The sequence below is a fragment of the Ambystoma mexicanum genome, chromosome 7p (assembly GCF_040938575.1).
Source record: "Ambystoma mexicanum isolate Mex_15411 chromosome 7p, UKY_AmexF1_1, whole genome shotgun sequence".
Classification (NCBI taxonomy): domain Eukaryota; kingdom Metazoa; phylum Chordata; class Amphibia; order Caudata; family Ambystomatidae; genus Ambystoma; species Ambystoma mexicanum.
The window spans coordinates 900,127,695-900,142,226 of record NC_090939.1 but is presented as its reverse complement, the minus strand read 5'-3'; the positions used below and the strand labels follow the sequence as shown (position 1 = coordinate 900,142,226).

The 14,532-nt window shown below is 44.4% G+C and overlaps 1 protein-coding gene across 1 annotated transcript in view; it reads left to right on the top strand.

Annotated features, from left to right (window-relative positions):
• VEGFD (vascular endothelial growth factor D) overlaps positions 1-14,532 on the top strand; it is a 442,197-nt gene that overhangs the window by 150,398 nt on the left and 277,267 nt on the right. The window contains exon 2 of the mRNA XM_069637174.1: positions 13,196-13,397. Within this exon, the coding sequence (XP_069493275.1) occupies positions 13,196-13,397 (202 nt within the window). The remainder of the gene's footprint in view (positions 1-13,195; positions 13,398-14,532) is intronic.

The following is a 14,532-nucleotide window of genomic DNA, read 5'->3' as shown; positions in this document are numbered from 1 at the left end:
AAGGGCCCCGGGTCCCGATGGTATCAGCAACCTGGAACTCAAAAAACATCCTGAGCTATGGGCCAACATCATGAGTAAGCTTTTTTCAAATTGCAATCAGACCAAAGAAATCCCACCTACCTGGAAAAAAGCAAACATTGTGCCTATTTTTAAAAGAGGTGCAACCGACGACCCAAACCAGTATAGGCCCATTGCCCTTCTAGATGTCATGGGGAAAGTTTTTGCGTCTCTTGTATTGGACGCCTTTCAAAACTGGTCACGTACAGCAAACACAATGGACCCTTTTCAGAACGGCTTCATCAGAAACTCAGGAACAACCACCAACATCTTGCTCATGAGTGCCTTGAAAGCAAAAGTTCTACAAGGCGGCCAAACGATCTACGTTGCTTTTATTGACCTGGTACAAGCCTTCGACCAGGTCAAAAGGCAGCGCCTCTGGGCAAAATTGGAAGCTAAAGGATGTCCGGACTCAATCCTAAACCCAATAAAGGCCTTACACGAAGAGACCTCCATCAGAGTCCGCCTTAGTGCGGATGGCCGCTTGTCTGAAGAGATAGGCACAGCAAGAGGAGTCAAGCAAGGATGCCCTTTAGCGCCTTCTTTATATAACTCCTATATTGCAGATTATGAGGAATCAACGCACACGATCAGGCACTTTCCACCTTCGCTGGGCGGAGAGAAGATCGATCGTCTACTGTACGCCGATGACATCATCCTGATGGATTTGACACCCATAGGCCTCCAACGCCAACTGGATAACCTGGTCTCTTACTTGTCAGAAAACAACCTTCGACTCAACAAAGAAAAGACAAAAGTGCTAATCCTGGGCAAACTCTCTAACAAGAAACAAAAACCCTCTTGGCATTGCGATGGTAAGACCTTAGAAATAGTCCAGGCCTTCAAATACCTTGGAATTACCATCAGCAACGACAGGGACGAAAAAACCATGCAAGAAACCCTGTGGCTAAAATTAAAAAATCTCACAGCTCAAGCAAAGGCTGTGGACAAGAAATACGGACGTTTCTCGATCATTCCCGTCTTGAGATTCTTCAAGTTAAAAGTGGTTCCTGCCTTGATATATGGCATGGACGCAATGCCATTGACTCCGAACACCATATGGGAGAAATTTGAAAGTTTCTTCTGGCGAAGTGTCCTAGGCCTCGCGGCATCCACTCCAATTACGTTAATAAGGAGAGAACTCTGCTTATCATCATTGCTGGCAACAAAAATGAGAGCCACTCTGATGTTATATCGTAAAGTCATCAACAATCCCGAAGCACGAGTGTTGGACCTCATACGAAAAGAAATCGTCAACAAAAACAATTGGATGCTTGCAAAATGGGAACTAACTAACCTAACGATCCTGAAAGAACTGGACCTGACGGTCGAGACTCTACTCCAAAACCCTAACAGAGTATCGAAAAAACTGTACGAAGCAGATTGTATCCATACGCAAGAAGTTGCATATACATACTCCTTGACAACTAACCTGTCATCTGTACCGATGAAGCTCAACGCAGTGCGAGGTTATCTCCACAGATTTCCAAACAAGAGCCTCAGCCGGATGTTTCTGAGATTCAAACTAAACCAAATAAAAACCAATGAGATCTTACTAATTCGTAACCAAGTGCGATCGAACATCTGTCGTTTCTGCAACATAGAGGAAAACATAGAAACTACAAAGCACTTGATAATGGACTGCCCAAGCCTGGCAACGGAAAGATCTCGATTTCTCATGGACCCGCTGAAGCACTACTCAACCTTAGATGCGGTAAACCTGTGGGCATTACTGACTAATGGAAACAACAAGCGATGCGTCTTGGGAGTTACCCTGTTCCTCAAATCTTTGAATCTACAGTAGAAGAAACCCATTCCTTGACAACGACCTGGAAACTAATAACTATCTAACTACTGGAAGGCTCCTCCCGTGACACAAGCTGAACTGGAGGATCAATACGCTATAAACAAAAGTCCGAAATAAACTAAATCAAAGTAAATCAAGGACGTTTTAAGGAAGTTTGTAGACAGGAGTCTACAAATGTACTGTACTGTCATTTTTGTAAAAATTGTTATACAATTAAATAAAAAAAAAAAATAAATAAATAAATAACGGTGTCATCTCACCCCATGCTGCTCCTACCGCTTTGTTTCAAACGGCTGTACCAGGGTATATAGCACAGTTGTGTTCTTTGCGGTGTTATCTTGGCCCCTGAATAGCACAGCTCCAAGCTTTGCACTGAAAAACAAAGCGAAGCTATGCTACATATAAATGAGATCTTATTTATATGGAAAATTGGGTTTTACACCACCAGCTGTATTGAACATGCAGAGACACGAGTCACTGTTAGAAATCCTCCTCTCCGAACCCCAAAACACACGATCCACTATGCCAAGACCATGCCATAGTCCATAGTAACCATGCTATGTAGATTAATACTCGGCTCCCCAGGAGTCAGGTGGTAAAGTTATAAGCAGGTGGTATTTCAAATATTGTCTGTTTTTGTCCGCAACCTGCATGAGGTATTTACCTCATGTGATATTCTGGGGAATAAATACTGCATGATTACAAGTCGGAAGTAGAGAGGTTTTTTTTTTCAACAAAAAATGCAAATTGTTTGCAGGGAACTGCCAAACTTAGCGCTTACATTCTTCTGGGACCCCTGCATGTCATTTTCCACTTCTATACCTTTTTGTAAAAGATGTAACTGCCGCCTAACAATTTCACTTTGCAGATGGCATTAACAGTGGATTCCTATGGAATCCTATTCCTATGGAATCCACCTGCTCTCAGCATCCATTGGAATCCTTTACTGCTCTGCCAGCATGAGCAGCGTATGCTGGGGTAAAATGGAGAGGTTTTGCAGGCGGAATGGGAAGAACTAGGAGGAAACTTATTTTTTGGCCCCTCTTCCGCTCAGCCTGCAAACTTTTTTTGAAATCTCCTGGAGTGGTTTAACAAGGCATTTATGGCTTTACGCTTTGGTTGTACACCTTGGTATACTGCTCTGCCCGTTTTAAAATCACTGCCGTAGTATTTGGGTATGTTTTACATTCACTTATGGGACAAAAATATGCGGGGGACAAAGAGAGTGACACATTCTTAACCTTTTGGCTGTGCAATGCTAATGCAGAGGAGGGACGTTAGAGACCCTTCTGTGCATTTATTTTACACAGCACCAAAGTAGAGTCACCCGCATCTGTGCGACATCAATTTCCATCCGCTTCAAACACAGGTGGACATTTAAACGAGTAACAAATAATGACGTGGACATGCAGACTTATAGAAAATCTGCATGGTCTCCTATCATGATATGATATAATATGAACGCGCCTGTACACAAGTGTTTCTAGGCGTGACAAGACAAGGAGGGGAAACAAAGGGACGAGAAAATAACGGTCTTACTGGGTCTTGTGTCATCCAGTTACCGCAAGTGAAGGGTGGGGGAGAAGTGCGGGGGGTGGGGGGGGTTGGAGGGGGAATGGTAGGGGAAGTGCAGTTATCTCTTTCTCATGTTATCATTTTCATTTTGAAAGCTTTATTCGGATAGACCTTTAGCATAACATGACCATACACAATTCACTTTGTACATTATGATTAATACATAGGGTTAAAACACGCACATACTATAAAACATATACAAAGAAAATCCGAAGAACAGTCTGGTTGGACAAAGGGACCAGTCTCTCATAACAACCTCCTGGCATTAGGGGCTCCTCAGAGAGGAGAGCAACCTCACAGCCTCTCAATGGTGGCATGCACGTAATCACACAGTACCCAACAATCTGCTTCTTAAGAGCCAGGCGCAATGTGCGTATCTTGCTGTTGAAAACATAACCTTCCACTCCAAAAAACAGGTTAAAACTGTATGACATCACGCGTATTTCTTATGTACCGCTCCAACCAGATGGGCCTCAAGTACCTTTGCCTCATAATTCGAGAAGCAGGTCAAATTAGCGTAAAGCGCAATAGGGTTCCATCAGATACTCGATACAAAGGGTAAACAACGGACTTAGAAACAGACCATAATCGAGTATAGTAAGCAGTATATAAAATCCCTAGTCTAAAGCGTACATAAAGAAAGTGTTCATAGGGTGTGTAAATCACATCCCAGATCTGTTTACAATTCCCCATCATACTAATAAGCAAGAATTCCGGCCCATTCTTCAGTGCACTACTTGCAGACTCTAAGTTGGACCTGGCAACAAGCTTGGCCACTTTAAAGGTAGGCCGCCATTCCGAGGGGGCAGTCCAAACAGATTCTGCGGTCAGCCCTATTAGCATGGATTTCACGCGCCACACCCACCCACAGTTGGCTACACCATCCAATATAAGGAAATCTCTAAGTGCATCTCTGTAAGGAAGTAAACCAGGGGCGGTCCAAATTCGTACCCAATACAGCACTGGCTTTAGGGCAGTCTGAGCGGCTACGGGCCATGTCTGCAGGTCCAGATGAATCCGTCATGTCGGGGCATTTTTAGGTAACAACAACCGTTTCTTGAGAAAGGTATTCTCAATTATACATAGGCCTTTTGAGGGAGCATAACCGCATATCTCCACACCATATAACACAGCTGGGAGGGCTTGCTTGTCAAACAATTCCATAGCCGGAGAGATTGCCCAACTACCGTATCTCCGGAAAAAGGAAGAAATGGCCCCACTGTACTTCGATAAGTTAACCTTAGCTTTCAACATTTGATCAGCCCAACCTCCTACCTCATTAAATCTGATCCACAAATAATCAAAGTACCTAACTTGCTCCAATTTCCGACCTTCTATTTCAATTCTCAACGTATGGGACTTGGTAAACAGTGGCTTAAAAACGATTGCCTTTGTTTTAGTAATATTTAATTTTAGGCCAAGTTCCTTGCATTTCCCCAGGAAGATTTCAAGTGCTATTTAAGTCCCCTTGGGGCTGTTGCAAATATTGCCGCATCCTCAGCAAAGAATAAAGTGGGCCACCTTGTAGATGCAAATCTAGGTGCGTCCCATGCACCCTCTACCAAGGCGTCGACTGTTTCCTGGATATGGAGCAAAAACAGAAGCGGAGCCAGGACGCAGCCTTTGCGCACCCCCCTGTTTACCTCAAATGGCTTAGTATGTTCCCCTCCAGTCCCATAGCGTACTGACGCTGAGGTTGTCTCATGGAGCAATTTAATTGCTTCTATGAAGGGTTAGGGAACATTTCTATTCTTTGGACTTGCCACAAGTTTTCTCTGGGAACCGAATCGAAAGTTGATTTCAGGTCGAGGAGGATAACATATAGCTTTGTTTTAAGCAACATAGTGTACTTTTGAATAAGTAGAAATAACAGAAAACAATGATCAACAGTTCCTCTACCCAACCTGAATCCCGCCTGTGCATTGCTAATGGTACCAGTGTCATCAGCCATCACTGTTGTCTGGTTTGTAAAACTTTGCCAAAGGTCCTCCGAATGGAATCCAGCAGGGATATAGGGCAGTTATCTTCGGGCTGCTACTTACATCCCTTCCTTTACACTGGGACTGTTGTGGCCTCAGTCCAAGTACTAGTGGTCTTTTTGGCAGATATAACCGCATTAAAAAGTCTAGTCAATACAGGGATCCAAATGAATGGTTCATCCCGGTAGAAATCCAATGGTTTCAATTCAGGCCCTGCTGCTTTACCCAGTTTCTGGGAGTGCAGAGTCTCTACCCACCTCCATGTTGGAAATATTCAATGCCCCTTCAGTGGGAGAGGCCGGCAGCTCTTTATTTACTTCCCCCTCTGTTGAATAATCTCCATCTATATATAAATTAGAAAAATGCATCCTCTAAGCAACGCCTGGGATATAACATTGCAGCGACCGCTCGCCACCAAGGGCACAGGGGGTTACCAGTTTCCAAACCCTTGGCATATCTCTTTGGACCATTGCCTCTGTCATGGATACTCAATACTTTGCAAAAGGATACAGATTACGACCAGAAAAAGGATACAGATGATGAGGATAACTTCTGGATGTCTTGCAAAACCGGATACTGGATTGCTAGTAGAGTAGTTTAAATAGAGACCTTCCAAGTGATTGCATTCTATGACTGAAACGAACAGTCCGAGAGAGGAATCACTGGAAAGGGTGCAGAGTATCAAAACACACCAACCTATGAGAAAATAAAGGAATCATGAATACCAAGGTCACTTGCTATATTCTTTCTATGTAAAGCATAAGGCCACCACTAACCTTTAGCTATTGAGGAACATTTCCAAAAAGCACCCAGGAAGTACTCCAATATGAAACAACGAAAAGGAGGAAAGTTAGTAATGGAAAACGTATCCCGAACGGCACGAGGGTCACGCTAGATACCGGGTTGGTGCACTACAGGATAGCGTCCAAAATCTTGTGCACAACCTCCTTCTTGGAGGTAACCTTGTATAACAGTACTTGTAGTAAGTAAACAATCCTGCCCTGGTAGGTTGGTATAACAAAGTAGAATATTTGATGTAAATACGAAAAATCTTAGTGAAAGTAATTATTCTTACTTGAGGTATTATTATTATGGTTGTAGAGTCAGTAATATTCAAAATATACTGCTTAAATGACGTTCAACACTGGGTATGCAGAGTCCAAAGTTTGCCGCGTTGTTCTTCCCAGTAACACTTGATGAATGAATACACGTTGTGAATAAGCCGTTGCGTGTCAAATGAACCCAGATACACGCACTGCTGAACGTGTTAAGAGGAGTTACTCAAAACACCTGTGGCAACAAAGCCAGCCGTATGACTGACGGCTGTGAATGCACGCGGCAGCTAGCAGAAGTCCAAAGGCTGCCGCGTAGTAGAAAAGAATAGATGCAAGTAACCCGCTGCCGGAATCCTTGAATTGTAAGCGATGGGAACAGGAACAAACAAAGTAGCGGGCCACGCGAAACCCACTAAGGATTCCTGAAGCACAGAGTTGATGAATAAAGCTCTGCTAGCAAAAGTAGACATTGCTGGCTGTAACCAAAACAGGAACGCAGATCAGCTTCTACGGAGACTCCGGAAATGGAAAACGCAATCAGAAACAACACGCGTGAAGAACTACGCTGTTAATAACATAGTTTCTGAATACACGTGATAGTTGTAAGTCACGCGACCTTAACGCTGAGCTTGATCTAAATGCTGTTTCCCCGCCAATAATTCAAAAAGTCTCCATTTCAAATAGAATGGTTTTGTTGTTCTAAAAGCGGAATGTGTCTTCTGAGGAGAGCGTGTCCTAGAGACAGGAACTTGGTTGCCCATCGTGACAGCCTCAAACAAACCCTCCCATGCTCTTTTTTCATGTTCTCTTTTCTTTGCGGCTAGAAGGGGTTTGTACTTTAGTCTTTGGGCTTGTAGCATGCCCCTATCTATCGGGCTAGGGGATCTCTCTTTTTGCCACTGCACATTCCTCGTCATACCAGGGTTGATTGTTCTCTAACCTTAATTTAGTCTTCCTCCCAGTGGGTGGTCAAGAATGGTATTAGTATCTTTGACAGAGTTTCAAATTCCACAACAATTGCCCCAACGCACCGGGTACCAGTACAGATAATACCCAGGTTATCCACAAGGCCTTTTGGGTAGGTCTCTCCGCGAGGCCCACCACTAGCTAGATCACAACTAAGGGATAGGGGCTTGTTATAACTCTCACTCCGATCTTTTATGACCAGGTTGCTGGTCCTAAGCCAGTTGCTGCCCGTAATCAAAAAGTAATTAATATGGGATTGACCCTGGGGGCCCCTAAATGATGTTCGGCCCGGCTGATCACCTTTCAACCTGTCATTGCATGCTCTGAGGCTCAGATTGGCACAAATGCATGCAGACTCCACTGCCGCTTTATGGACCCTCTTGATAGGTGTGGACATCAGTGATGGGATGGACCAGACCGAATCCTGGTCTTCCCAACGATCCTCTGTAGCCAACAAAAGATCCAGCTGCAGATTTATATCACCTGCAACTAAAACAAACTGACTTGCTAGTATTTGGGTCAGTTCCAAGTTCCATAGTTCCTCGAGCTTCAGTAAAGTTGCTAACTCTGTACCCCCATTAGGCCTGTAATAAAGGTTGAACAACAAAAATGTCTCCTCATGTTTGGTGGACACCACCAGTAGTTGTAAGTCAGGTGAGCCTGTGTCAATGTGTTCCATTGTCCAGCCCAGGTTTATATCCACCCAAATATGTAGGCCCCCCACGGTCTACCTTTAGGCCCCTGGTAGCAGGGACCATAAAGGTCGCACAACCACATGGGTTCCATCACCCATGACTCCTGGAGGAAGATGACTTGGTGGTCTCTAATGAAATCACACCCTGCCTGGTCCATGTAAACACGCTTCAACCCCGCTATGTTCCATGATAGGATTTACGTAGAGCCACTGGTCCCCTCCATAGATTCATGTAGTCAATCTACCTGGTCCATATCTGGGGGGAATCGCCCCCTTGGGCCCTCTGCACAAATTGCATGCCCCCTGGGTGTGTCATCTACCACATTTACTGATTTAGTATCTTCTCTTGGGTACAATCCTGGACAAAATTCAGATTAAAGTGTTGCTCCGAACGCACCAAAATCTTAACCCCCTTGGGTGGTAATGTCTGCAAATCAATACTTAAAATTCCCTCCACTATGTCCCAGGAATTCATGTGGATCTTAATGTAGTCAAGGCTAGAGTACGGTAGCAGGCCTCTAACACAATGTACACAATCTCTCCCAATTACCAGAAGACACCCCCTCAGCTCCCTAAACCAGTGGACCTGGTGCTGGACTTCTCCCCTCAGCCCGCCCAGGGACTGTAGGTTCAATCCAGATAACAAAATTCCAGACGCCCCCTTGTGCCATCATGTTATGTTATGTTGATTTATACTGCACACTGCTAACACCAAGGGGCAGTCTTCAGGCACTCGCATGGCTCTGCAATAGAGGCGGGTGCAGAGGTTAGTGGGGGATAGGTTGAGAGGATAGGTTCAGAAGCAGGAGGAACTGGCGTCCGTGAGTGTTGTTTTGCATGTAGTAGTTTGTGCCCGGGACTTTGTGCATTGTAACCATATGGGTAAGGTGAGTGACTTGGTCTTTGGTAGTGTTTGTGTTGGTGTTGGTGTGCTGTGTGCATTATGGTTTGTTTGGTTGTCCACACTGGTTGGATTGAGTTTTAGGGGATCCAGAGTCAGGGATGGCCGTAGCTGCAGGATAATCCGGTATCCAGTTGTGTAGTTGCATTGTTGATGGTTTCATCGGCTATGTTGGTGGTTCACTCTAAGTGTGCTGCAGCATCTATAGATGCTGGGTGTGAACATAGCATTGATTCTCTGTTTATGTGTAGTGTGGCTAGTCCAAAGTCTGGTGTAGTGACGTCAGTTATGTTAGAGGAGCAGGAATTGGAAAATGGGTTAGTAAGTTGGTCATTTTGTTAGGGCCTCTGGCGTGGCTCTTTGGTTGCCGATTGATGGTGATTATCATTAGGGAGGTAAGGGTGTAATACTGAGGAGATCCTCAGATGACCTCTTGCGCTAATGATGAGAGAAAATGGATGAGCCCTGCACAAATATCAACACAGAAAAAGAAAACCCACGAATATTGAGTTTCAACCCTGATACACCATGTCCAACACCTCAGCATTTGACTTCTGGCGAAGTCCTATCTGGGACTAGAGAAACAGTGGAAGGATGTTCTCCAGACAGGTGGCCTACGAGGCAGGGTCAGATATTGCATCCAACCTTCACTCGTAGGAAAGTGGCTACTAGCATGCAGCTTTTCCTATGCGATTATGCATATTTCCAGTTACAAATGTATGTGAAATTTACAATTTCAGAGATGAAGCTATACCCCTATAGAGAGCAGTAGTTCACACATGTTTCCAGCTGACGATGCCTGACATGCACATTCAATAGCAACGGTGGTAATACCAAACCACAGAGACGAGTACCATGAATGATATCGTCGTTAAATGAGTGACATTGTATATTGCCACAATGTCTAGCACCCTGTACTCCTGAATACTCTTCCCTGTGGAGAATGCACTGTTCCCTCCTCACCACACTACCAGAGCCCCCTCTTATTTCTTTTTTTTTGCTGCTTATACTGGCCAAAGACCATAGCTGGATTTCATCTAACAAGGACCTAATGGAAACAAGCAATGGAAAAGCCAATATATTGTGGCTGTCATATCCCAAGTGCAGTCTCTTGATTGCCCCCAAAAGCATCATGATACGACTAAAGGGCAGAAATACATTTCACATTATTACAGATGAGAATAATCATTAAAGTACGTGACATAAAACAGGGACATATTTTAAGAGGGAAAGAGTATTAAGGCTTTCACCTGCTAGGCAGGAGTTGGGCATGGCCGGTAAAGACTCACCAGCCGAGCCATGGTAGGCTGGAGCTAAGCAAGGGTCTCGGTTAGGACTGTGGGACATTACCGGCCATGTCCCCAACCCCGCCGTCGGAAGCCATTCTACCCCTGGGATTTAACCGGAGTGCACATTTATTTTGTTTTTGTTGGGAGAGGTGCTCAGCGCGGAGTGCGTGAGCCCATCTTCTGAGAAAAAGAAAAACAAAATTACAAAACTGCCCCCCCATTAACATGGAAAAGGGACTAGGTTCCTTTTCGGATGACAGAGGCCATAAAAAAATGGCTGCCGCCATTTGCAAAGGGATCTAGTCTCTTTTCTATTTTATGCCACGGGTGTGGGCGGTGATTACAGAATCACACCCTAGAAAGACAGATTCTGATTGGACAATATGTCTTTTCCGGGTGTGAATGGACATCTAGGAATTTCCACATTACCTGACAGCTTAAGCAGTCACATGCAACAAGTGGACTCGCAACGCCGCCTTTCAGCAAATTCCAATGCAATACAAATAGTAAAGCAGGCACGAATGATACATTGCTGTGCTGAATGTGTATTTTTGTTGATTTGCTAAAGCAACACCTATAAGCCAAAACCTACAAATACTGGCTGATCAATGTGAATGCAGTGAGGGCGGTAGTCATGCAGGAAACCCAACCATGTCAGAGGTTAGTGTTAGAAGTGACAACCGTTTCCTCATCTCTTGAATATCCTCTCAACAGCTCGACACCATCTGAATAAAGCAGTAACCAGCATCTCCTAGATGGTAGATGAGCTACACAGCAGCCTGGCTACTCAAATGAGTCAATTATAATGTCTCTGCTTGAGCACTCAGCAAAGTATCATGTAGACTGTAAGTCGTAATGCTTGATGAATATGCACAAAGTTTAAGAGGTTTGCTCATAAATAGTTACATTTTAATCAGGTTTAAGGATTTTAAGTTGGCATGTCTCTTCACACAGATTTAAACTTTTGTGCATCCACATCCTTCCTTCTTCCTTCCTTCTAGAGCCCTTCGCTCAGCTACCTCTAACTCTCTGAGGGTCAGACGCTTCTCCAAGCAGCGAGTGGGGGGAGATCTCTCTCCTCTGCAGGTGCCTACCTCCAGAATGGCCTCCCTGCCCTTCTCAAACGTGAGCCGGACCACCTGGCATTCCGGCAGCGGCTCAAGACCCTCCTTTTCTCCCCTGCCTTCTCTTCCTTGAGTTCTTGCTTATTCACCTGTTTGCGGCACCAACTGGTTGCTTAGTACCCTCACAGTCTCACTGGGTACCAGGCTCCTCCATGACCAGTCTTCTGTGCACTGCCTCCTGGCCAACCGTGCAATTAAGGGCTGTAACTCTAACCCCTACAGCCCCCATCCTCCTTGCACGTTACCCAGAGTCGCGCTGCCCTGGCTGCACTCAGAGCCATGCTGCCCTGATCACACTCCCCCCTACCTTTCCCCTGCACTTCCCCCTCTCCCTTCCCCCTGCACTTCTCGTTGTCGCACTTGCACAATCCCAATGTCACGAGGCCTAGTAGGATCGTTTGTCTTGTTTTCCCTCTGTCTCCCCTCCCTTGTCATGTGGCACCTATAAACACTTGCGTACACCCGCGTTATAAATATCATATCATATCACAGTCTAAACCGTCTATCGATAAAAAGCTTTGGGACCGATTCCCTTCCTCAGGTGGACTACAAAACAAAGCTAAAAACAAAATAATAATGAACGCCTTTTCTATTTTTTGAACAATTCACAGAAGATTCACTAGAATAACAAACCAAGCAGAGCCCTGTGCTAAGCATGGCTTATTGGCTCCAATCCCTCCGAACAGGAACAGGAAGACAGAGATTTAATGATCCCAACTTGTTACCATATTACAACATTACTTTCACTGTCACACCATAGTTCATTTGATTGACTTTGCTCTTTCTGCAAGCTATATGCTTCATTAAAGAGGCAGTGGCTTCATAAGTAAATTGTCCTGTTTTACGGACTGATTTGTTGCCCTGAAGAAGTCAAGGCCGGCCAATGAACCAAGACCAGCTACTCGTCGCAACTAGTATACACCAAACTAAGAGGAATATGATGTGACAGTGAAAGTGAATGCTGTAATATTGTAAAAAGTTGGGTTGTTAGTTGTGTGGCAACATCTTCATTAAAATCATTGTATACCTTATACGTATTTTGAATACTTGTTGGCACTATTTCAAGTACTTTTTGTGATACCAACGCTGCTTTCAGTTTATGTATTGGCATTGCTATAGGCACTTTTCTCATTGCTAAAAGTGGTACTAGCTCCTGCACTTTGGAACTGTAAAAAGCACTTTAAACATTAGGCACTTCATCATTGCCATGACTATTTGTTGGTTTGTCTACTCGATGCTCATACATTTGTTTTTTTATGTGATATGCGTTATATATTTTTAAGTATTATTTTGTTTATTAATAAGGTACTTCTTAATGTTTCTATAAATGCTAACACATAAATATCATTTGTATTTCTAAGGTTGTGCTCATTAGTTTATAGAGGATGATAGTACATATGTGTTTGCTGATTTGCGAGGTGATATGTAATTGAAGAACTATGTACAGTTAAATAATATACACAGAGATTTGTGTTTTGTGTGTTTATGTGCCCTGCCCTTCGTGGATGTACATGGAGCCCGGGTGGGCTCTGTCATTAATCTTGGTAAGCATATGAGCGTATGTAAATGTTGGCACTTTATATGTCTGGTGATAACCTGGTGGGTGCCCTGCATATGCCAGTTGAACTTCTGATGCCAGAGCATTGATGCTTAGCAACTTGTGACAATTAAAATGCTCAGTTTGATCAACTAATGCATGTAAGAGGAAGACCACAGGTTCACAATTCCACTGTGACTTTCTCATTCAGGGAGCACCCCAAGCTGAGTTGGAACAGAGGATCCGAGCAGCCACCAGCCTGGAAGAGCTTCTCCAGATCACGCACCCAAAGGAGCTAAAGCTGTGGAGATGCCGATCGAAGCTGAGGTCCTTCGCTAGCGTGGATTCGCGGTCCCCGTCGCACCGCTCCACGCGCTTTGCGGCAGCTTTCTATGACATTGAGATTCTGAACGGTAGGTACAGCGTTCTTAACTACTGTATCTATTCATATTTCTGTATTTTTTTGTTTTGTTTGTTTTTGAAGTTGGCCTGGCGGGTACAATGGTAGGTAGTGTTCGCTGGTGAATCGAAGGAAAAAAATAATAGGAGTACATTTGTAGTGAGGTACATCCAGTAAAACTATGATGTGGAAACCTTAGCGGTTCCATGAGTTGATAACGCCCATGAAAACATCGGCAGTGGATGGCTTAATGTATTATTCTAATTACAGTCCTAGAATATTTCAGGAACGTGCTGAACAATGAGTCAGGGAACAAGGAGAAAGAACATTGCTCCAAGACGCTATCCTTTGGTGAGCGTTACTATTACTGAATTCTATAACAAGGGTAGGAATGCTGCGCAACTAAAATACCAAATATGAATACGATGAAAGAGAACAGGCCCAACACAGGCCTGTCACATTGAACAAGGACACTTCTGCTTACCATGCACAGAAAATAGTTAGAAATGGAGGAGAAGAAAATATAGAACAAGAGCAGCTGGTGGAATAAGGCAAACCTTACATTTCAAAAGTGGACAGACAGTAAGATGATGGACGATTGGCGCCACCAGATCCTGTACAGTCAAATTGTTCAAAAAATGGGTCCCAGATTTTCGTGATGACCTCATAATGATCTACTTTACCCTTTCCATTTGAGCTAGATTGGACATGGCTTCTGTCCAGCATTCAGTTCTGAGAGTAAATGTAACTTTCTGCTTGTACAGAATGCCCATATTGGCTTCCATGATGCCCCCCTGGATAGCATTGAAGAAAGAGGTCATTCTAGATGTAACACTCTGCAATACACGAACCAAGCTCAGGACCAGTTTGACAAGCACAGGCACACACCACGCCGCATCCTCTACCCAGCAGGAGTGGTTTGTACAGGACTGTTTGAGTTTTTCCAGCACCGAACGGCACACATAAGGACCGACAGGCACATGTCCTTACTGGGAGAATCTGTCCCTTATACATGTCGACGCTGCCAACCTAACTGCAGTGCCTTTCTCCCAAGCGGGGCCAAGGAATGGGTTTCTTCACCGGAGGGGTCATCTACTCGTAGCCCTGACAAAGGCGGCATACACTGTTCAGCACCGACATTCACAGGG